The sequence below is a fragment of the Bos indicus genome, chromosome 8, assembly GCF_029378745.1.
Source record: "Bos indicus isolate NIAB-ARS_2022 breed Sahiwal x Tharparkar chromosome 8, NIAB-ARS_B.indTharparkar_mat_pri_1.0, whole genome shotgun sequence".
Lineage (NCBI taxonomy): Eukaryota > Metazoa > Chordata > Mammalia > Artiodactyla > Bovidae > Bos > Bos indicus.
Genome location: NC_091767.1, coordinates 60440313 through 60463549, shown reverse-complemented (window position 1 = coordinate 60463549; position 23237 = coordinate 60440313). Strand labels below are relative to the sequence as shown.

General features: G+C 42.3%; 1 protein-coding gene across 4 annotated transcripts in view; it reads left to right on the top strand.

The window, feature by feature from the left end:
- GNE (glucosamine (UDP-N-acetyl)-2-epimerase/N-acetylmannosamine kinase) overlaps positions 1-23237 on the top strand; it is a 59847-nt gene that overhangs the window by 4942 nt on the left and 31668 nt on the right. For 2 of the 4 annotated variants that reach the window (XR_011568100.1, XM_019966196.2), the window contains exon 2: positions 20884-21086. Coding sequence is in view for 2 of the 4 variants with exons in the window: in XM_019966196.2 (XP_019821755.1) it covers positions 20884-21086 (203 nt within the window). In the remaining 2 variants the exon portion in view is untranslated. Of the gene's footprint in view, positions 1-12373; positions 12531-20883; positions 21087-23237 lie in introns of those variants that run through there. The other 2 variants (XM_019966198.2, XM_070794750.1) reach the window with 2 other exon arrangements.

Here is a 23237-nt window from a genome sequence, read left to right as displayed (position 1 = left end):
TACAACAGAGATAGAACTTGCAGTCTGAGTAGGGCATACGTAGCAGGAGGAATAACCTTCTAATTATGGGAAATGACACAAACAGAGGCAGAAGAGGATGTGTTCAGGGCAGAAGAATCTGGGTAGGGGAATTATATTGATAAGGACAGGAAGAGGTCAGGGTGTGATTGTGGGGTCCCTTCAATGTGTACTCGACCCCTCGGCATACCTACATACTTTACCTAGCAGAGAATGGGTACCACTGAAGTTGTTGGTTTTTTTTTTGGTCACACCTAATTCCCTGGCAATGGATGAATCTGTGCCTGCAGTGGAAGCACAGAGTCTTAACCACCGGACATAGTGAATGCAGTCTTTTAAGCAGATTAATCAGGCAGTAGTGTGCAGGACAGATTAGAAAAGAAAGGGAATTCAGGCTGAAAGAGCAGTAGCACAGTAATCTAGGTCTGAGATGTCATAGTTTTTTATTCTAAGACACTATTGAATAATGGGTTTTTGTAATAAAAAGCTCTACATTAAATGTCTACACTGATTATACAATTTTAGGTATATAAAATTATAAAAATGCTGGCATCTCAGAATTAAGAACATAAGATAACGATCTGAACTAAGGTGATAATGAAAGGAATGAGAAGAGTAGATGCAAAAAAGAAAAAATCTTGAAGAATTTGGATATTAAAAGTCAGAGGAGGTTAAAATAAGATTCCATTGTTTTGAGTCTGAATGAAAGTGACAAATTGTTACCATTAAAAGAAGTGGCAAAGTCAAGAAGTAAAAAACCAAACTAAATTTTATGTAGAGTTGGAGGTGAGGAAATATCTAGCAGACAGTTGAAGATATTGGCTTAGAACTAGGAAGAAAGATCAGGCCAGAGTATTATCCAAGGAATTACCTACATACAAGTCATAGTTGGGATGGAAAGCTGAGAGTGAATGACATTCTGAAAGACCAAGTGTGTAGAAGACCAGTGAGAAAAGGTGTCATTGCAAGGGAGTGCCCACATTTCAGGACAGAAAGGAGGGTAGGAGAAAAAAAACAGAAATCATTTGAAAGTTTGACTTAGATCCAGAGTAGGAGCATGGAAAACATGAGGAGAGATTGAGGTCTTCTTTTCACGCTTAGAATTTATTGTCGTTCACCATGTATATTTGAGTGTGTCTTAAGTATTCACAGTCTGGGCTTCCCTGGTGACACAGTGGTAAAGAATCTGCCTGCCAATGTAGGAGATGCAGGAGACATTGGTTCGATCCCTGGGTCAGGAAGATCCCCTGGAGGAGGAAATGGCAACCCACTCCAGTATTCCTGCCTGGAGAATTCCATGGACAGAGGAGCATGGCGGGCTACAGTCTATGAGGGTCACAAACAGTTGGACATGACTGAGCATGCACACCTCTAAGTATTCACACAGGTATGAAGAAGCCCACAGTGGCATCCAAAGGAACGTCCATGTGGGCCTGCACCTTCATCCTTAGCTGGATGCCAAGTACTAACTGTGGGCTGTTCGTCAGCTCCAGAGGTTCTGGACATATACCTGGGCTGGTTCCTCAGCTGTTGTGAAGAAATCATGAGATTTTTCTGAAGGTTTATTCCTTAGGAGATCCTTTAAAGTCCAAAAGAACATACTTCCCACATTACTCTTTGATGAGCAGTTATTTAGGAATGTAATTTTGTTAATCCAACTTTTTATAACAGGATCAAAGTTAAAAACCAACTAGTTTCTAACACTTTTCCAGTTCAGCTGGAATAACTGTGCCAGTTCAGCTTTCTGGATCCTGCTGGTCAGGGATGACTGAGCTCTCTCTGGCTTAGCTCATTGCCCTAGCAAGACAGATAAGAAACAAAAGTATTTATTAGTGCAAAATATGATACTTTCATAGCCCACAAAAATACATTATGAAATTGTCCAATGAAGGGCAATATTTCACAAAAACACACACATGGTCATTGTATTTATTTGTACTTTTCTTCTATAATTGGGAAAACTAGCACAGGCATGGCTCACCATGGCAGGCACTCTAAAAAGCTAATTGGCTGACATGATTAGTAACTGGGGATGTGAACAGTGATGATATTATCCCCAAATATGAACCTGAAAAAGGCTCCTCTTCTTGTCACAAATATTTTAATCAGGATGTTTGTAAGCATATCTTATAGTCTCATGCTCTTACAAACCTGAAGTTGACCCATACAGTTCGTTCACATTGTTACTGAATTATTTTCAGCCAGTATAAACAACCCTCACATGACTTTCCCAAGAGGAAAAGAAGTGCTTTCTCCTCTATATAGTGAAGCCTCATCAGTGTCACAGAAGTAATTCTCTCTTGTGAGGAGGTACCCACCTGACTTGGTTAGGCTGTAAGCAATCTGGCTTATGCAGTGATACTTCTTTGTAAGGTGTGCTTTATCTCTTTATATACTCAGGAGACTCTGACAATTAAAAGGTCATGGCTGAAATACAGAGTGGGGTAGAGGGAACAGCTAAGGCAAGGATATTTATTAAACAGAAACATCCAGATAATATGGTGATTAATTGCTCAGCTTTTCCCATCTGAGGTCGATTTCTTCATGATACGGGCCAAGAGCAGGAATGGCAAGTTCATGTCACCATTTCCACCTCTTTTCCACACACATCCCACCCACCCTCCCCCCTCCCCCCAAAAAACCCACGTGGAAGACACCACAGTTTTTTTTTCCATTGGACTAAGTCTTGGAGTTTGGTGTTAGTATCTTCTGACTCCAAGGAATAGGGAACCTTAAGAAAAAGAGGATTTATTTTAAGGATACACATAGTTTGAAGTCAGAGAGTTATTTAGGATCCAAGGCAAGTCAGAGACTGTATTCTTGCCCTATGGCCCCCCTGTTCAACCTCTCGTAATGTATCTGTGCTCCCATTCCTTGACTGACCAATCTTCTTTATATTCCACAGTCTAAATGCTTCAGAGAGTCAGTTTAACATGCTTCCTTAATTACCATTGTATCTATTACTAAGCACAGCTTTGGTTCCAGGTTCTGTCATGGGTCATGGATAGGCAGCTCTTGGTTAGGCAGCCCATGGATACTGGTACTTTTTGTCTTTATCTTAGTGGTAGTTATCCAAGTGTGTTCAGTTCATGAAAACCCAAAATTCAACACATGCTTGTTATGTGCAACTTTCTTTGTTGTATTTTAATAAGTTTATTTTTTTAATTATGCCAAACTGATCTCATTCTCCTTTTTGAAGCACATCAGAAGAATGTCCAGGCATATATGTTGATTTTAAAGATATCTTTAAAAATTTTCTAAGACCATTATGTGTAATTCAGAGAGATATGGGCTGTATAGTAGTTATGTGAATTCTTAACAACTTACCCAAAAATTGACAATTAAGATCACCCTGAAGACAGTTTTCTGTCATGATGTATGTGGGTTCTCCAGTACAGAGAGGAAATGTAGGTCGAGTATGTGGGATCAAGGGCTGGGCTTTTCTGCTTAATAGCTGTTTGACCTTAAGGAATTTTTCCTTCTGTGCTTCAGTCTTTCTATCTATGAAATAGAGGTGATAGAGTCTACATCTTAAGATGGTTAGGGGTACTGAGTGAACATAAAGTGTTCAGAATAGCAGGCTACTAACATGTGGGCAGAGAGGCTTTATCATTAAGGTAGAGTAGAGGTAGAGGTGGGTAGAGGTAGAGCACTGTATCATTAAGTCACCAAGTTAAAGAGCAATACAAGTCCCTGTTAGGATAAATGTGCCCAAAGTGCCAGATGAACATCTGTCAGGGATGCTGTAGAGAGATCTCTTCTGTTAATGAGAAGGCTGAATTAGATGATCTCTCAAGGATTCTTTGGTGATCTAATTGTGCCCTGAATACTAAATTCTGTTTATGGAGTAATTCTATAGTTTCTCACTAAGAAGGGCTGGAGTCACCCATAACAAAATGGGTGTGCTTTGGAAACATCTGAGAACCCGGAGAACCAGTAGCTCATCCATCTAACGTTAGGTGAAAACATGAGAAAGTTCAATAGCCCCAAGCTTGTGAAAAACAACTACCTGTAAAACTGAAGAATCAAGAAAGAAACAGAGAGGTTTGTCTGCTTCATTTCTTCTTTAAAATGACCACCTGGCTTTAGCCATCATCTGGAATGTACTTTAGGCTCAAAAGGAACAAACATACACCTTCAGTGATTTGCCAAGAGTATCAAGGTAACTGCCTTGCTTTGTTTGCAAGAAATGTTTGCTAAATTTTTAAAACTCTGATTTTATTACATTACAAAGCCATCAGTACTTTTTTTGCAGTTTGTAGAGCCCTCAGATTAAAACCAAAGGAAATCAAACCAAACAAAACATAATGACTTGAGGAGTGGCCAAGAAGATGGAGCAGGAAGACCTGGTGTTCACCTCCTCCCAGAGGCACACCAAAATTGCAATTATTTACAGACAAAGTAATGCTCAAAATTCTCCAAGCCAGGCTTCAGCAATATGTGAACCGTAAACTTCCAGATGTTCAAGCTGGTTTTAGAAAAGGCAGAGGAACCAGAGATCAAATTGCCAACATCTGCTGGATCATCAAAAAAGCAAGAGAGTTCCAGAAAAACATCTATTTCTGCTTTATTGACTATGTCAAAGCCTTTGACTGTGTGGATCACAATAAACTGTGGAAAATTCTGAAAGAGATGGGAATAACAGACCACCTGACCTGCCTCTTGAGAAATCTGTATGCAGGTCAGGATGCAACAGTTAGAACTGGACATGGAACAACAGACTGTTTCCAAATAGGAAAAGGAGTACGTCAAGGCTGTATATTGTCACCCTGCTTGTTTAACTTATATGCAGAGTTCATCATGAGAAACGCTGGACTGGAAGAAACACAAGCTGGAATCAAGATTGCCGGGAGAAATATCAATAACCTCAGATATGCAGATGACACCACCCTTATGGCAGAAAGTGAAGAGGAACTAAAAAGCCTCTTGATGAAAGTGAAAGAGGAGAGTGAAAAAGTTGGCTTAAAGCTCAACATACAGAAAATGAAGATCATGGCATCCGGTCCCATCACTTCATGGGAAATAGATGGGGAAACAGTGGAAACAGTGTCAGACTTTATTTTTTTGGGCTCCAAAATCACTGCAGATGGTGACTGCAGCCATGAAATTAAGACGCTTACTCCTTGGAAGGAAGGTTATGACCAACCTAGATAGCATATTCAAAAGCAGAGACATTACTTTGCCAACAAAGGTCCATCTAGTCAAGGCTATGGTTTTTCCTGTGGTCATGTATGGATGTGAGAGTTGGACTGTGAAGAAGGCTGAGTGCTGAAGAATTGATGCTTTTGAACTGTGGTGTTGGAGAAGACTCTTGAGAGTCCCTTGGACTGCAGGGAGATCCAACCCGTCCATTCTGAAGGAGGTCAGCCCTGGGATTTCTTTGGAAGGAATGATGCTGAAGCTGAAACTCCAGTATTTTGGCCACCTGATGTAAAGAGCTGACTCATTGGAAAAGACTCTGATGCTGGGAGGGATTGGGGGCAGGAGGAGAAGGGGACGCCAGAGGATCAGATGGCTGGATGGCATCACTGACTCGATGGACTTGAGTCTGAGTAAACTCTGGGAGTTGGTGATGGACAGGGAGGCCTGGTGTGCTGTGATTCATGGGGTCGCAAAGAGTTGGACACGACTGAGCGACTGAACTGAACTGAACAGACAAAGTATCCATAAGAGCACCCTGCTGCTGCTGCTGAATCACTTCATTCATGTACGACTCTGTGCGACCCCATAGACGGAAGCCCACCAGGCTCCCCCATCCCTGGGATTCTCCAGGCAAGAACACTGGAGTGGGTTGCCATTTCCCTCTCCAATGCATGAAAGTGAAAAGTGAAAAGGAAGTCGCTCAGTCGTGTCCGACTCTTAGCGACCCCATGGACTGCAGCCTTCCAGGCTCCTCCGTCCATGGGATTTTCTAGGTAAGAGTACTGGAGTGGGGTGCCATTGCCTTCTCCGAAGAGCACCCTGAGGACTAACAAAAAAGGTCTTCTAAAAGCTAAAGTTACAAAGAAGGAACCACAGTGAGGAGGGGAGGAGGGGAGGAGAGGCGGTTAGTCAAGACTCATGTCACCCAGGTAAGTGATGCACAACTGGGAGGATAATTACAGTTGCAGAGGTTCTCCCCCAAAATCAGGGGGTCCAAGCCCTGCATTGGGCTTCCCACCCCAGGGATCCTGTAATGGGGAGACCAGCCCCCAGAACATTTTACTTTGAAGGCCAGTGGCACTTTCTTTAGGGAGACCCAGAGAGTTATGGGAAATAGAGACTCCACTCTTAAAGGGCACACACAAAATCTCACACACTCCAAGATGCATGGCAGAAGCAGTCATTGGAAAAGAGCCTGGAGCAAACCCACTTGCTGATCTTGGAGAGCCTCTTGTAGAGGCAGGAGGCAACTGAAACTCACCCCAGGGACATAGATGCAGCCATTTCAGGGAGGTCAACCTACCAGGAGGGCACTGGCGCTGGCAAGAACCACTTTAGAGTCTTCCCTGTAGCTTATTAGTGCTGGAAACTACTTGCCCACCAGCCAGTCAGCAGCAGTCCAGGGATGCCTGAGGCCAGGTGCCCCAGATGGGCAGGGTCTTGACCTCACCCCCTAGCAGAAAGGACTCCTTGAGGCTCCAGCCTTGCGCCAGGACACACCCTCACCTACCAGATGGCCCAGGACGCAGCCCCACCCACCTAGTGTGTCTACATCAGCTACAGAACCTTCAGCCCCTCAGTCAGGGATCCCAGGACACAGCTCCACCTGTGGGTTGACACTAGTCTTGGAAAGAGGCCTCACCCACCTCTGGTAGACACCAGCTCCATGAACACCAAGACCCCGCAGCCAGCTGTGTCAGGACCTGGTGCACAGACCAGCAGGCTAACACCAACTCCAGGAGCAGCAGGACCTGGCCTCATCCACTAGTGGATGGGCGCCAGCCCTGGGAGCCCTGGGCCCAAGCCCCACACACCGATGGGCTGACCCACGCTGGGGTCACACGGACCACTGCCAGCCATGTCAAGACCAGGCCCATCTGTTAGCAGGCCAGCGCCACTTCAGGGTAGATTAAAGACTTAAACGTAAGACCTGAAACCATAAACTCTGGAAAGAAAATAGGCACTACACTCTTTGACACTGACTTTAGCGATTTTTTTTTGGATGTATCTCCTCACAACAGAGGATGAGATGGCTGGATGGCATCACTGACTCGATGGACGTGAGTCTCAGTGAACTCTGGGAGTTGGTGATGGACAGGGAGGCCTGGCGTGCTGCGATTCATGGGGTCGCAAAGAGTCGGACACGACTGAGCGACTGATCTGATCTGATCTGATCTGATCTCCTCAGGCAAGAGCAACAAAAGCCAAAATAAACAAGTGGCACTACATCAAACTATAAAGTTTCGCACAGTGAAGGAAACTATCAACAAAATTAAAAGGCCGCCTCCTGAAAGGGAGAACATATTTTCAAGTGATACATGCAATAAGCAATTAATGCCCCAAACACATAACGAACTCATACAACTCAACATCAAAAGACAATTTTTAAATGGCAAGAGATCCTAAATGGACATTTTTCCAAAGAAGACATACAGATGGCCAACAAGCATGTGAAAAGATGCTGAATGTCACCAATCATCAAGGAAATTAAAATCAAAACCACAATAAAATATCACCTCACATCTGTCAAAATGGTTAGCATGTGCTGTCAAAAAGATAACAAATAACAGCTGTTGGTGAGGACTTGGAGAAAAAAGAAACTTTGTGTATTGTTGGTGAGAATATAAACTGACATAGCCACTATAGAAAACGGTAAGGAGGTTTCTCAAAAAATTAAAACTACCATACCATCCAGAAATTCCACTTCTGGGTATTTATCCGCAGAAAATGAAAATACTAAGTATTAGAAAAGATAATGCTCCCCTATAGCAGAGACCCAGAAATCCAGAATGGTCATCTTTACCCATAGAAAAGTGATCTTAAAAACCCAAGAGAAAATGCTTCCTACAGCTTCTTGCTGCAACTTCATCTCAAGAGAACATAGAAGAAAATCCTAAAAAGGGATAATTTAGGGTTAAATGATTCTATGAACACAGAACTATTCAACTATATATGAAACTATAAAATTCTCAATATTGGTCAAAAAACCACAAAATCTATGAGTGGCTTAATAAGTGTATAAATTGTCAAAATTATATTTCCTATTACTACAAGTATTTATATTTCTAGTTACATTTTCCCCAGCTATCATCTTAAGCATTATTTCAGAAACATATTGTACTTACAATATAAACACAAAAAGTGCACATATTTTAAGTGTACAATATGAAATTTTACAAACTAAACACATCCATGTAATAAGCCGCCAGATAAAAACTGAACATTAACACTGTTTTGATATTATTTTTTATTCAAGAAAAGAAAACTGTTCTGGATAGGGTCTTCTCCAGCACAATTCAAAAGCATCAGTTCTTCAGTGCTCAGCCTTCTTTATGGTCCCACTCTCATATCCATACATGACTACTGGAAAAAACACAGCTTTGACTATGCAGACCTTTCTTGGCAAAGTGATATCTCTGCTTTTTAATATGCTGTCTAGGTTTGTCATATCTTTCTTTCCAAGGAGCAAGCATCTTTTCCTTTCAAGGCTGCAGTCACCATCCACAGTGATTTTGGAGCCCAGGAAAGTCAGGTCTGTCACTGTTTCCATTTTTCCCCCATCTTTTTGCCATGAAGTGATAGGACTGGATGCAACAATGATCTTAGTTTTTGAACGCTGAGTTTTAAGCATCAAGAGGCCCTTCAGTTCCTCTTCCGCTTTCTGCCATTAGGATGGTACTACCTGCTTATTATCTACTACTATCTGCATATCTGAGGTTCTTGATATTTCTCCCAGCAATCTTAATTCCAGCTTGAGCTTCATCCAGCCCATCATTTCTCATGATGTACTCTGCATATGTTAAATAAACAGGGTGACAATATACAACCCTGATGTACTCCTTTCCCAACTTTGAACCAGTCCGTTTTTCCATGTCTGGTTCTAACTTGCTTCTTGATCTGCATACGGGTTTCTCAGGAGACAGATAAGGTGGTCTGGTATTCCCATCTCTTGAAGAATTTTCCACAGTTTGTTGTGATCCACACAGTCAAGGGCTTTAGCGTAGTCAATGAAGCAGAAGTAGATGTTTTTCTGGAATTCCTTTATTTCTTTAATGATCCAACAAATGTTGGCAATTTGACCTCTGGTTCCTCTGCCTTTTCTAAATCCAGCTTGTACAACTGGAAGTTCTCAGTTCATGTGCTGTCAAAGCCTAGCTTGAAGGATTTAAGCATTACCTTGCTAGCATGTGAAATAAGCGCAGTTGTGCAGTGGTTTGAACATTCTTTGGCACTGCCCTTATTTGGGACTGGAATAAAAACTGACCTTTTCCAATCCTGTGCCCATTGCTGAGTTTTCCAAATTTGCTGGCATATTGACTGCAGCACTTTAATAACATCATCTTTTAGGATCTGAAATAGCTCAGCTGGAATTCCATCTCCTCCACTAGCTTTGTTCGTATTAATGCCTCCTAAGGCGGAGCCTGGTGGGCTGCCGTCTATGGGGTCGCACAGAGTCAGACACGACTGAAGTGACTTAGCAGCAACAGCAGCAAGGCCCACTTGATTTCATACTCCAGGATATCTGGCTCTCGGTGAGTGATCACACTATCATGGTTATCCTGGTCATTAAGACCTTTTCGTACAGCTCTTCTGTGTATTTTTGCCACCTCTTCTTAATCTCTTCTGCTTCTGTTAGGTCTTTGCCTTCTGTTAGGCTGTTGTTGTTTATTCGCTAAGTTCTGTTCAACTCTTTTTCGACCCCCATGGATTGTAGCCCGCCAGGGTCCTCTGTCCATGGAATTTCCCAGGCAAGAATAATGGAGAGGGTTGCCTTTTCCTTCTCCAGTGGATCTTCCCAACCCAGGGATTGAACCCATGTCTTGTGCATTGGCAGGCGAATTCTTTACCACTGAGCCCCACCAGGGAAGTCTGAAGGAAGCCTCTAGAAATTGGAAAAGGCAAAGATACAGATTCTTCCCTGCAGCCTAAGGAAGACAAAGCTACTGATACCCTTTTTTTTTTAAATTGAGGTATATTTGACATATAACTTTACATTAGGTTCAGGTGTAAAACACAAGAATCTTGTGAAATGATCACCATGATAAATCTAGTTAACACTGATCATGACACATAGTTATAAATTTTTTTCTTGTGATGATGATATCTATCCTGCTTCTTTTATTTTAGCCCCTCAAAAACCCATTTCAGACTTCTAACCTCCAGATTGGAAGATAATATATTTTTAAGCTACTAAGTTTTGTGTAATTTGTTATAGCAGCAGTAGAGTTCATCTAGAGTCCAGTGAATCTGTGTGTTCAGATTCATATATCTTTTGTATATGTAATTTATTTTTGGCTGTGCTAGGTATTCGTTGCTGTGCAGGCTTTTTTCCAGTTGCAGAGAGTGGGGGCTTCTCATTGTGGTGGTTTCTCTCGTGGAGCATGGGATCTAGGTGCACATGAGTTTCAGTATTTGCAACTCCCGGGCTCTAGAGCACAAGCTCAATAATTGTGATACTTGGGCTTAGCTGCTCCTTGGCATGTGAGATCTTCTTGGACCAGGGATCGAACTTGTGTATCCTGCATTGGCAGGCAGATTCTTTACCACTGAGCCACCAGGGAAGCCCTAGATTCATACATCTTATTGCCTTTATAATAGTTTCATGTGGCTGTCTCGTAGGCATCTCAAATCTAACACATCACAAATTACACCTTTACTTTTAAATCCCTAAACCTGACTACTCCCCCAGCTTTTCATCTTGGTAAATGGCACCAATCACCCAATTACCAATACCAGACATCTGGAAGTCAACCTTCGTTTTCTCTGTCATCCTTGCATGTGTACTAAGTCACTTCAGTCATGTCCAACTCTTTGTAACCCTATGGACTGTTGCTCGCCAGGCTCCTCTGTCCATGGAATTTTTCAGGCAAGAATACTGGAGTGGGTTGCCACGCCCTTCTTCAGGGGATCTTCCCAGGGATCGAACCATGTCTCTTACGTCTCCTACATTGGCAGGCGGGTTCTTTACCACTGAGCCACCTGGGAAGCCCCGTCCTTTCATACCTAATTCATAATTAAGTTTCATCAATTCTACTTCCAAACTAAATATCATATCCAACCACTTCAATCGAGTTTCACTGCCACCATTTTTTTTTACCATCAATTTTCTTTTCTTTAATATGGAATGCGTGTATATACTACACAATACAAAAGATATTATAAAAATAAATTCAGTGAAAAGTTTATCTCTTCCCAGCTCTGCCAAATGCAATTAGTGGTATGGGTTTTGTGTGTATATGTGTGTGTGTGTATCCTTTCAGAGATTTTTTTTTTCACTACCACAATTCTCAACTTTCAACCAGTCCATTTTCCACAGAATAGCAAAAGTGATATTTAAAAAAGAAATCTGCTGGTACTTCCTTGCAGGAAGGAAATCCCCTAATATCTGTCCTTTTGTGGCTGATGTGACCTCTTGGTGACATCAAGCTAGCTGCAGGGGAACTAACGGTTCACATATATTCTGTAAATTAGAGCATCATTAACTGAAATAAATTAAGTGCAAAAGTTTATTGGGCTTGAAATTCACTTTAGCAAGAACTGACAATGAATCATTAAGCTGTTTAGTTTCACTTGTGGTAAATTATTTACTAGCTGTAAAAATATTTTAATATACTGTATCACCAACTCAAAGCTTGTCAGTGGTGACTAAGGAGTTTGAAACAATCATTAGAAAGTGTTCATCAGGAGCTGTGTGAGCCCTTTCCCGCCACTTTCTCTGCCACCTCTATGTTCCTCTCTGTAAGTCTCTGGGGCAGGACGGCCTGGGGGTTCCGCGCATCATAAGGATCAGCAGGTCTCCTCTTTGCCCTGGTCATCAGCATCCACAGATCCTTCTAGTAGACGCGGTTCTGGAGGGGCACAGCTTCACTCGGGAGACGGCTCTGGGTGGACCGCCACACGACCGTATTGTTTTGGTCCTGCCTGTGAAATGACTGCGTGAGAAGGCCTGAGACATTGCCTCTAGGGCTCAAGGCCAAAACAACTACCCGTGAGGCGCTCGGGTTCCGAACTTTCACTTAACAGGCGGAGAAGCTGTCCAGGGGCGGGAACACCGACTGAGAACAAGAGCTGTCGCCTGGGGGCTACGCCACGTCCACGGAAGGCGCCGCCCCGGCCCGTCCTCCTCGCTCAGCCAATCGCAGAATTCCTCGCCGCTGACGTAGGGCGCGTCGGCCGATTTGGCGCTCGGGTGGGCGTGCAGGGCGCGCGGGGTGCGCCAGGAGCGGGTAGAGGCGAGTCATCGCTCTCGGTGCAGAGTGGCGGAAGCCGAAGGGGCTGTCTCGCGCCGGCCTGCGTTCCAGCTCGGCCCTCAGTTCTCACCCGCGAGGTCTGGCGGCGGCGACGCGGGAGAAACAGCGGACCCGCTACTGGTGAGACCTGCGTGCCGCCAGGGACTCGGGGGAGGGGTCGCGGGCTCGGGGAACGCCACCTGTCGGGCCCCAGGGCCTTCCTCTTTCGGCCACCACCCGGAGGCCTCAGATCCCCGGCCGGCGGCTCCGCACCTCATCACGCCGTAGGTCCGCCCCAGGCCCGGGCCTCGCTATCTCCCGTGGGCCTGCACGCCAGGTCCGCTCCTTAGTCCAGTTGTGGGCTCAGCTGTTGGCTGGTGCAGCAGTTTTGAGTGCGGACCCCGGGTGAGTAACCCCGGAGTGGGGCTCGGGGTCTCAGAGGAAGGCCGGCTGCACTCTGTTCCTCCGGCTATCCTGAAAGACAGCGAGCAGCTGCTCACGGAGATGTGCAGGAGAAGGCAGGGAGCTCCGTAAAGATGAGTGGCCCTGGGATGTAAAGTGTCGGACGAAAGATGATCTTGAAGGTCTGTGCCTAACCCTGACTGTACTCTGAGTCTGAGCTTCCTTGGAAGCTTGATATGCATTTATTTCACTATCCCCACCCCCCACCCCCCACCGCGCGCCCCAGCACACTTGTAAAATTGTTAGAGCACGAAAGTTTTTTTTTTTTTTTTAATCCTGATGGAGAAGAGGCGTAGGGTACAGCTTGGCATTTAGAGATAACTGTTCGAGTCGACTGTGGAAGCTCTGGAAGGAGTCACACCCTAGCATAGCTCAAGATAGTTCTGAATTTCAGACCACTTCAAGATAGACCTCTCCTGATTCTTGTGAGCCTCATCCGGTCTGCACTGAGCGAAGAGAGGGACTCATCATATGTGCCCTTGACTCACGCGCTGCCTGGCAGGAAGGTTCGCACTCATGAGTGCTTATGAAATGGACAGGCAAACACTGGATATGAGGACTATCTTGAGCGCTGATTTGGTGTTTGGTTTTGGCAGTTATTAGCTATGATTTGGGGCAGGTAAATTGGTTTTCACTGAGGTATGTCCATTTGTAAAACAGGACATAATAAGATAGGGCTGTGAGGATGAAGTGAGTTAATGCTTGTAAAGTTCTTAACATGTGCTTGGCAATTGTTTACTTTGATGGTTTCCTCTGCTCAGAAGGGCTTCCCTTGTGGCTCAGCTGGTAAAGAATCTGCCTGCAATATGGGAGATCTGGGTTCGATCCCTGGGTTGGGAAGATCCCCTGGAGAAGGGAAAGGCTACCCACTCCAGGATTACTGGCCTGGAGAATTCCATGGACTATAGTTGCAAAGTTACTCAACTGAGCAACTTTCATTTCGCTTCTGCTCAGAAACTGCTTGAGCCAAGTGTCTTTTTCGATAGTTAAACGGGACCACAGTATTTATTTTCCTGGAAAGGGTCGCTCACCTTTTTGTCAGTATTTATAATAGTCTTGAGAGAATGTAGGTTTCTCAGATTGCCAGTGAGTTTGAGGTGAAGTCTTATTTTCATACCAGTATCTATGTTTTAGTAGCTCTGGTTACTCTCATGGAATTGAGTGAAATGAATGTAAATATCCAGTCTATCTGCTTTCTGAGCTTTAGGCTTTAAGGACTGTGGACAGTGCATCTTCATTGTTCATTTAAAAGATTTCTCGTTTTCCATACAATATTTTATATATGCTGAAAAGGACAGAAGACAACATGACACCCTGCACCAATCCTCAAGATTTAATACATATTAATATGTTACCATGTTTGTTTCAGATCTCTACTTAAACAATTTTTAAAAAAATGTTTACATAGACAACAGAAACCCTCTAAGCCCTCTTTTCCTTTCCCTTCCCTCCTCCTTCAGAGGTAACTACTTTCTTGAGTTGCTGTATAATTTTACTATAGATCAGTAAACAACATATAGTAATGTTTTACATATTTTTAGATGGTGCCCTATTGTATCTTTTTAGAATATACTGTTGTCATCTAACATTATATTTTAGATGTTTATTAATATTGACACATTTCAATGTAGTCCATTTGTTTTCATTACTCTCTGAGAGTCCACTGTGTAAATAAAAAGTTTTATCTTGTTTTACATTGCACTTTATGCAACTTAAAAACTCCTGGTATAGTTTAAGTCCATTATGTCACATTTATTCATTTCATACTGGTCGTGGAGACTCTGATCACAGTTCTTGGTGTAAAAATGGATCCTTAGACATTCCATTTTATCCAGAACAAATAATAATTATACTGGGCAGTGAAAGAAAATTTGTTACTTTTGTTCCTAGTGCTTCTGTTGGGAAGGTGATCTATTAATGTGGCTTGGTGGCATGTACTAGATTCTAAGTTCCTAAAAACCAGAGGTGAGATCTTCCTCAGCTCCACATCTCTGCTTTCCGTTGCTCTGCACAGAGGCAGTTCTCAATAAACGTTTGTGACACTTTTACTTTCAGGGCTCTCATAACCCTACATATATTTGAAAAGTTGATGGCCAGCAATTTTCAAAATTTCACTATAAAAAATATAATTTTATTTATTTATTTTGGCTGTGCTGGATCTCCATTGCTGTGCAGGCTTTTCTCTAGGTGTGGAGAGTGGGGGCTACTGTCCACTTGGGGTGTGCAGGCTTCTCATTGTGGTGGCTTCTCTTCTTGTGGAGCACTGGCTCTGTGGGATGTGGGCTTCAGTGTTTGTGGCATGTGGGCTCCGTAGTTGCAGTTCCCAGGTTCTAGAGCACAGGTTCCACAGTTGTGGTCCACAGGCTTAGTTGCTCTGCAGCATGTGGGATCTTCCCAGACCAGGGATCAAACACTCATCTCCTGCATGATCAGGCAGATCCTTTATGATTGAGCCACAGGGAAGCCCAGACTTGCACTTTTAGATTTTATCTCTCTGATCTGCCTCTTGAGAAACCTATATGCAGGTCAGGAAGCAACAGTTAGAATTGGACATGGAACAACAGACTGGGTCCAAATAGGAAAAGGAGTATGTCAAGGCTGTATATTGTCACCCTGCTTATTTAACTTATGCAGAGTACATCACGAGAAACGCTGGGCTGGAAGAAGCACAAGCTGGAATCAAGATTGATGGGAGAAATATCAATAACCTCAGATATGCATATGACACCACCTTTATGGCAGAAAGTAAAGGGGAACTAAATAGCCTCTTGATCAAAGTGAAAGAAGAGACTGAAAAAGTAGGCTTAAAGCTCAACATTCAGAAAACTAAGATCATGGCATCTGGTCCCATCACTTCATGGGAAATAGATGAGGAAACAGTGGAAACAGTGTCAGACTTTATTTTTGGGGGCTCCAAAATCACTGCAGATGGTAATTGCAGCCATGAAATTAAAAGATGCTTACTCCTTGGAAGGAAAGTTATGACCAACCTAGATAGCATATTCAAAAGCAGAGACATTGCTTTGCCAACAAAGGTCCGTCTAGTCAAGGCTATGGTTTTTCCAGTAGTCATGTATGGATGTGAGAGTTGGACTGTGAAGAAAGCTGAGCACCGAAGAATTGATGCTTTTGAATTGTGGTGTTGGAGAAGACTGTTGAGAGTCCCTTGGACTGCAAGGAGATTCAACCAGTCCATTCTAAAGGAGATCAGTCCTGGGTGTTCTTTGGAAGGACCGATGATAAAGCTGAAATTCCAATACTTTGGCCACCTGATGTGAAGAGTTGACTCATTGGAAAAGACTCTGATGCTGGGAGGGGTTGGGGGCAGGAGGAGAAGGGGATGACAGAGGATGAGATGGCTGGATGGCATCACCGACTCGATGGACGTGAGTTTGGGTGAACTCCGGGAGTTGGTGGTGGACAGGGAGGCTTGGCGTGCTGCGGTTCATGGGGTGGCAAAGAGTTGGACACGACTGAGCAACTGAATTGAACTGGACTGAATGCCTTTAAGGGCTTCCCTGGTGGCTCAGTGGTTAAAGAATCCCTTTGCCGATACAGGAGATGTGACTTTGATCCCTGGGTCAGGAAGATTCCTTGGAGAAGGAAATGGCAACCCACTCCAGTGTTCTTGCCTGGGAAATCCTGTGGACAGAGGAGCCTGGCGGCTACAGTCCATAGGAGTCACCAAAGAGTTGGACATGACTTAGTGACTAAAAAACTACAACAACAATGTCTTTAAAGTTTCCCATTTTACCACTTGATTCAGAAATGTAATTAAGAACAATTAAAAAGCAAGGTATGTGACAACAATTTGTAGAATATATTGCTAATTGCCTAATACACTCTCTGTATATTTATAAAATATATTTGTATTTATATATGTGAAGAAATATATGTGTATTTTTTGTATATATAGTTTATCTGTAGGAGGATGGATAAGTAACTAGCAACTCTAAGCACCCAGGGAGAACTCTACGTCTGAGGACACAGATGAGAAGACTTTTAGAGCCTCTTGTGCCTTTTCAGTTTTAAACTGTGTGAATGTACTATCTAATCAAAAGTTAGTTAAATTAAAATTATTTTTTAAAAATAATTCTCCCCTTAAAAAAAGGATTTTTACCATTATTACACTTCAAAAAAAAAAAAAAGATTTAGCTTTTTTCTTTAAAAAACTTTTGGTCTTAGTAACATTATTGTATTTTTTTCATAGTTTGTGTAATATGGCTACTTTCACTTTTGGTAGAATAACCTTTGAATTATCTGATAAGCACTAAGCATTTTAGAATTGCCAGATAGAAAGTTTACTATTCTAAAATAAATACAGATTTACCAACCATTTGGTTGGTAAAAAAATCCATTTGCTTTGCCTCATCTAGCAAATTAAATATCATCAGCAATTTATTCAGCTCAAATTTAATGAGTGGAAGAAGATTTACGTACAAGAACACTTAGGCCAGCTGGTTTTGGAAAAATATCTTTGTCTCTTTGGTTAGGTAGTGCTTGTGGGAAAAGAAAATGTGAAAGTGTTAGTCGCTCAGTTGTGTCTGACTCTTTGTGACCCCATGGACTGTAGCCCACCAGGCTCCTCTGTCCATGGGATTCTTCAGGCAAGAAAACTGGAGTGGGTAGCCATTCCCTTCTCCAGAGGATCTTCCCTGCTCAGGCATTGAAGCCTGGTCTCCTTCATTGTAGGCAGATTCTTTACCTTCTGAGCCATAGCTAGTGCTTAGACCTTACAAATACAACTCTCTTGACAGAATGTTCATTACACTATCTTATAAATGCTTTCCATTGGGTGGAATTAGTTCTTACTGGAGATTATAAATTCTGAGTGGGCCTAATGATGGGCAGTTTGTGTGATTATAGAAGTTCCAGCATAAGAGAGATGAGGTATCAACAGCAGAAGGTTACTGGCAGTATTTCCACTGAGTTTGGGTCTACCTTGATTGAAAAGGCAGCTCCCCTTTTATTGGCACCCTTACTCAAGCTTCTCTGGATTCCTGATCACAAATTCTAAATGTTGATACACTTCCTGAGACCTAAGCATTGAGATTAGTCCATGAAGTTAAACTTTACATTGATATAAGGAAGTTTTAAAAACTCCATGAAACATAACTCTTACACCTTGTCCCTGGTTTTTACTTTTTGAACTGAGAGTACAGGATGGTGGGGGATAGGGGGGCAGAGGAGTTGAGCAGTAGTAGGTGGCTCAGTGGTAAAGAATCCACCTGCCAAGCAGGAGTCTCGGGTTTGATCCCTGGGTTGAGGTGATTGCCTGGAAAAGGAAATGGCAGCCCACTCCAATATTCTTGCAGGGGAAATCCCATGGACAGAGGAGCCTGGAGGGCTATAGTCCATGTGGTCACAAAGAGTTGCACATGACTTAGCAACTAAACAACAACAATATATGTGTATGGTAGGCCACAGTGCTCAGAGGGAGGCAGTGATGAAAAGGGGTGGAGCAGGGAGGAATTGAGGTTTATGTGAAGGCTTTCCAGAAGAGGTGATGCTCAGACTGATTTTAAAGGTTGCGGAAGAATCCAGGCAAGAGGGAAAGGAAGTTTTAGGCAGAGGAACGTGCATCTAAAAAGGCACAGAAATATGAAGACCCACTGGTTGAACTACATGCACTTCAGCATGGCTTTGGCTCAGAGTAAGGGTAATTATAATGGTTGGAAGAGTGGACTAGGTCCAGATCTGCAATTTGGAATTTATCCATAGGTGATATATGTTTAGCAATGTAATCAGGTTTACAAACTTGGAGAGATCACCCTGAAAGTTTGTGGGAGTCAGGGCAAGACCAGAGACAGGTAATCCACTTTGAGGGGCTTCCCAGATGGCCCTAGTGGTAAAGAACTCACCTGCCAATGCAGAAGACACGAGAGACACGGGTTTGATTCCCTGGGTCTGGAAGATGCCCTGAAGGAGGACATGGCAACCCACTCCAGTATTCTTGCCTGGAGAATCCCAGGGGCAGAGGAGCCTGGCAGACTACAGTCCATGGGGTCACAAAAGAGTCGGACACAACTTAGACTAAACAACAATCCACTTTGACAGCTATTAGAATTGTTCTGACCCGAGGTCAGGTATTGGACTAGGAGATGTCCTGGTGGGTGGGGATGGAGAGGAGATAGATTTGAAAGATATTCAGAAGGTAGAATTGACAGGGCTGAGGAAGTACTGGGTGAGGAACAGAGAAGACAAGCATGTCAAGGCATTTGGATGAATGGGATTTCATAACGGAGTTAGAGAATAAGGAAGGAGGAACAGGTTTGGAAAAGAAAATGAGTTCCATCTGGGACAGTGACTTTGAGGTGCCTATGGGGAAGGAGATAGATGGTAGGCATTTGGAGTTGTCAACTCTGTAGGCACTGGCTAGGGATGTGAATGAGGCCTTGAAGATAGGGGGTTTTGTTTCGTCTTACTCATCTTTTCCTCAGCACTAATCACAGTGCTTTGTGTGTAGTGTGAGAGTGAGTAACTCATTTGTTATAGGATGTGCTCTTGAATCTTGGGGAAGTAATTTCCTCCCCCAAGGCTTGTCTTTTTCTGCAAGTGGGGAAGTTGAACTAAATCAGTGGCTCTCAACCAAACTTTTGCTTTAGTCTGGTATGTTGGGATTGATTGTGAGGAATGGCAAGTGATTTTTAATTAATAATAAAGAGCTGATGTTTGCTTGCCTTTTAAATGAGAGATGATTTGTACTCTTTCCAGACAAACCATACAAAATGGTCACAAGCTTTTGCTTAAAGGGAGAATTCTACACTTGACAGCTAAGTCACAGTGTTATTAGTGAGTTTGTTTAATGTTCCCATTTTGGTTCAATCAAGCTTGTCCAGCTATAGCGTCTAAATAAAGTTAGACTTGATTACAGACCATATTCTAAAGAACTGATTAGTTGCTTTTAACCAGTGCAATTAGATTACCATAAAAGGGGGGAAAGGAGCCCATAAAATTAAAACAAAACTATCTTTCCCTCACCAAAAAAAAAAAAAAGAGAGAGAAACAGTCACACCCTGCAACTAATCCTGACAACTACCTTCATTCACAGTGGTGGTGGTTCAGTCACCAAGTTGTGTTTGACTCTTCCTACCCCGTGGACTGTAGTCCACCAGGCTCCTGTGTCCGTGGGACTTCCAGGCAGGAATGCTAGAGTGGGTTGCCATTTCCTTCTCCAGGAGCTTTATACTTAAACCATGATGGGGAAAATGAATAAAAGCAGAAAGAGGCTATTGCTTTTAAACGTTTCACCACAATCCAGATGATACTTCTAGCCTCTGCTCATGCTAATTTACAACAGTGAATGAGGACAAGACATAGATTTGCTAATGTGCAAATCAGCAAAGGACTGGCAGTGTCTGGGCTTTTATTCTGTAATATTTCTAAGACTGTGTCCATTAAATGCAAACAAAAAAGGAAGAAGTCTTGGCAGAACAGCGGAAGTGATGCATACTTGATGATCAATGGATTTAAATATTATCTGTGGCATACAGCCTAGTCCATGCTTCAGCTGTTTCTATGGCTTGGGCTTCGTTGGTCTTCCACTGCTCCGCTACATCATTTGTTAATGGATCATCTGGACTGGGAGCACTTAACAAAGACTGGATTGATAGCAGAACTATGCACATCTGCAATGCTGGGGACTACTTGTCTTTCAAAATATCTAAACATTCTTCCCAACTTTTCTACATTCGGATGATAGATTCTGGTCATGAAACACACTTTGGGGGCTGCCACTGGGTATTCTTTTGAAGGAATGGTTCAGGTTTAAAAGTCCCTCCCTTTATCACTATACTTAATGATGGTTAAAGATTTAAGACTGCAAAATTTTATGTTTATATCTTGGATCTATCATTCTGATTATAAATAAACTTTTTGTCTCTGTAATGTCTTATTATTGAAGTACAGTTGAACAATATGTTAATTACTGTTGTACAGCAAAGTGATTCAGTTATACATACATATGTTCTTTTCATATTCTCTTCCATTATGGTTTATCACAGGATATTAATTTTTATTTTTGCAACTTCAGGAACTCTATTTTCAGAACCTCTCAAAAAGAAAACAAATCATGGAGAAGAAAGAGAATAACCGGAAGCTTCGGGTTTGTGTTGCTACTTGCAACCGTGCTGATTATTCTAAACTTGCCCCCATCATGTTTGGCATTAAAATGGAACCTGAGTTCTTTGAACTTGACGTGGTGGTACTTGGCTCTCACCTGATAGATGACTATGGGTAAGATGAAAGCATTTTCTTATGGTATTCTTCATCGCAACATGGTGTACTACTGAGAACTTGGGTCCTGGAGCCATGTGGACCCAGCTTCAAACGCCAGTTCTACCACTTAGTTTTTAGGTGGCCTTGGAGGAGTTGCCTAGCACTTCTGAGCTTCAGGTTCCTCAGTTATAAAACAGTAGGAACTTGTATTGCAGGTTACTGTGAAGAATGGAGATAGTGACATAAAATGTCTATACAGGGATGCTGCCTATTAGATGCTAGTAAATTATAGCCATTATTATTACTATTATTTGCTACTACATTCAGAAATGCCATTTATAAATGTATATTGTGTGACTATAATGTGATTTTATATAATCTGTTTTGTGAGTTCTAATGCTAATCCTACATGAAAAAACTGTATAAAGTAGTAGATACTGAATAGGATTTTAAAAATCTAAGATAAAGTAGAATTACCATTACCATTGATACTTATTTTGATGACATTAGGTTTGTTATTGATCACAGTCTAAATATGAAAGATGAAACTTGGGAAATCTTTCAGGGAGCAGAAAGAATGTATATACCAAAGATGAACATTGATTTTGTTATGTGTTAATAATAAAGTGGCTTTAGTGCACCCTTGTGGCATGAAAACATTAATGCAGCCTCTGAAGAAGGTAAAAAATACAATATGAAAGAAGCTTGTGTTAAGGTAAAATTGTCTTTTTCAGACTGTCCTTTAACAATAAGATAATGACAGCAAAAACAAAAACCTGCTTCCAAAAACAAATTTGGCAATTTTCTATAAGAAAACACTTTTAAAGACTAGAGAAGAAACTTATGGATAGCTTAAAAGTTCATAGATTTTTAAAATGTGAAATGAATTTTGGCTATCTAAGAAAATCCGCTTGAGTGTTCTTACATTGTTGAACAGAAATTGGACAAAGTAGAAGAGAAATTTTAGTTACAAACTGAGGTAAAAATCTAAGTGTGTTCTTTTACTTCTTTGAGAAAAGTTTGGCAGAAGACTGGTAGGGGAGAGGCTTTCAAAGAGATGGCGGTAGGTCTCTTACCTGCCTGCCACAGTAATTAAGGGGGAAGGTAGTGTTTGTCAGGTGAGACTGTCAAAATGGAAACTTGACTGGTACTGGAAATACTTGTCTGTAGTGCATTCTCGCACAAGAAACTGGTTGCTCATGGGGAGAAGCACTGGATAACTGGAAAACAAAAGTGAGAAGTAGCCTTTTCACTTATAACCCTTTGTATACTGAGTTTTAAACCATGTGATTATACTATTTAAGAAGACATTAGGGCTTCCCTGGTGGCTAAGTGGTAAAGGATTCACCTGCCACTGCAGGAGATGTGGGTTTGATCCCTGGTCAGGGAAGATCCCACATGCCATGGAGCAGCTAAGCCTTCGTGCCACAACTCTTGAGCCTGTGCTTAGAGCCAGGGAACTGCAACTACTGAAGCCCAAGTGCCCTAGAGCCCACGCTCCACAACAGGAGAAGCCACCACAGTGAGAGAAGCCTGAGCGCTGCAGCTAGAGGAAAGCCCACGCAGCAACGAAGACCCAGCACACCAAAAAATAATACGTAAATAAAAACTATAGGGAAAAAAGAAGACTTTAAATCAACAGAAGCAGTTAGCTACCTTTCTACCTCAGCTAGTTGAATTTTTTTAAAAAAACATCATTTTTATACTCTTAAGAATTGGGCAAAAAAATTCAAATGAATAACAGACTCCTTAGGAATTCATTGGTTCATTTATTCAGCACATTTTTTTTTTCAGATTGGTGTTATAGGTTTTTTTTTTGTTTTTTGAAGTATAGTTGATTACAATGTTGTGCTAATTTCTGCTATATAGCAAAGTGACTCAGTTATATGCACATATACATTCTTTTTTGTATTCGTTTCCATTATCCCAGGAAATTGGATATTGTTCCCTGTGCTATATATACAGTAGGATCTTGTTGTTTATCCATTCTAAATGTAATAGTTTGCATTTACTAACCCCAGCCTTCCAGTCCATCCCTCTGCCTTCCCTGATCGCCCTGGCAACCACAAGTCTATTCTGTTTGTCTGTGAGTCTGGTTTTTGTAGATAGGTTCATCTGTGCCATATTTCATTTCATTTATTAATTTGACCACACCATGTGGGCTTATGG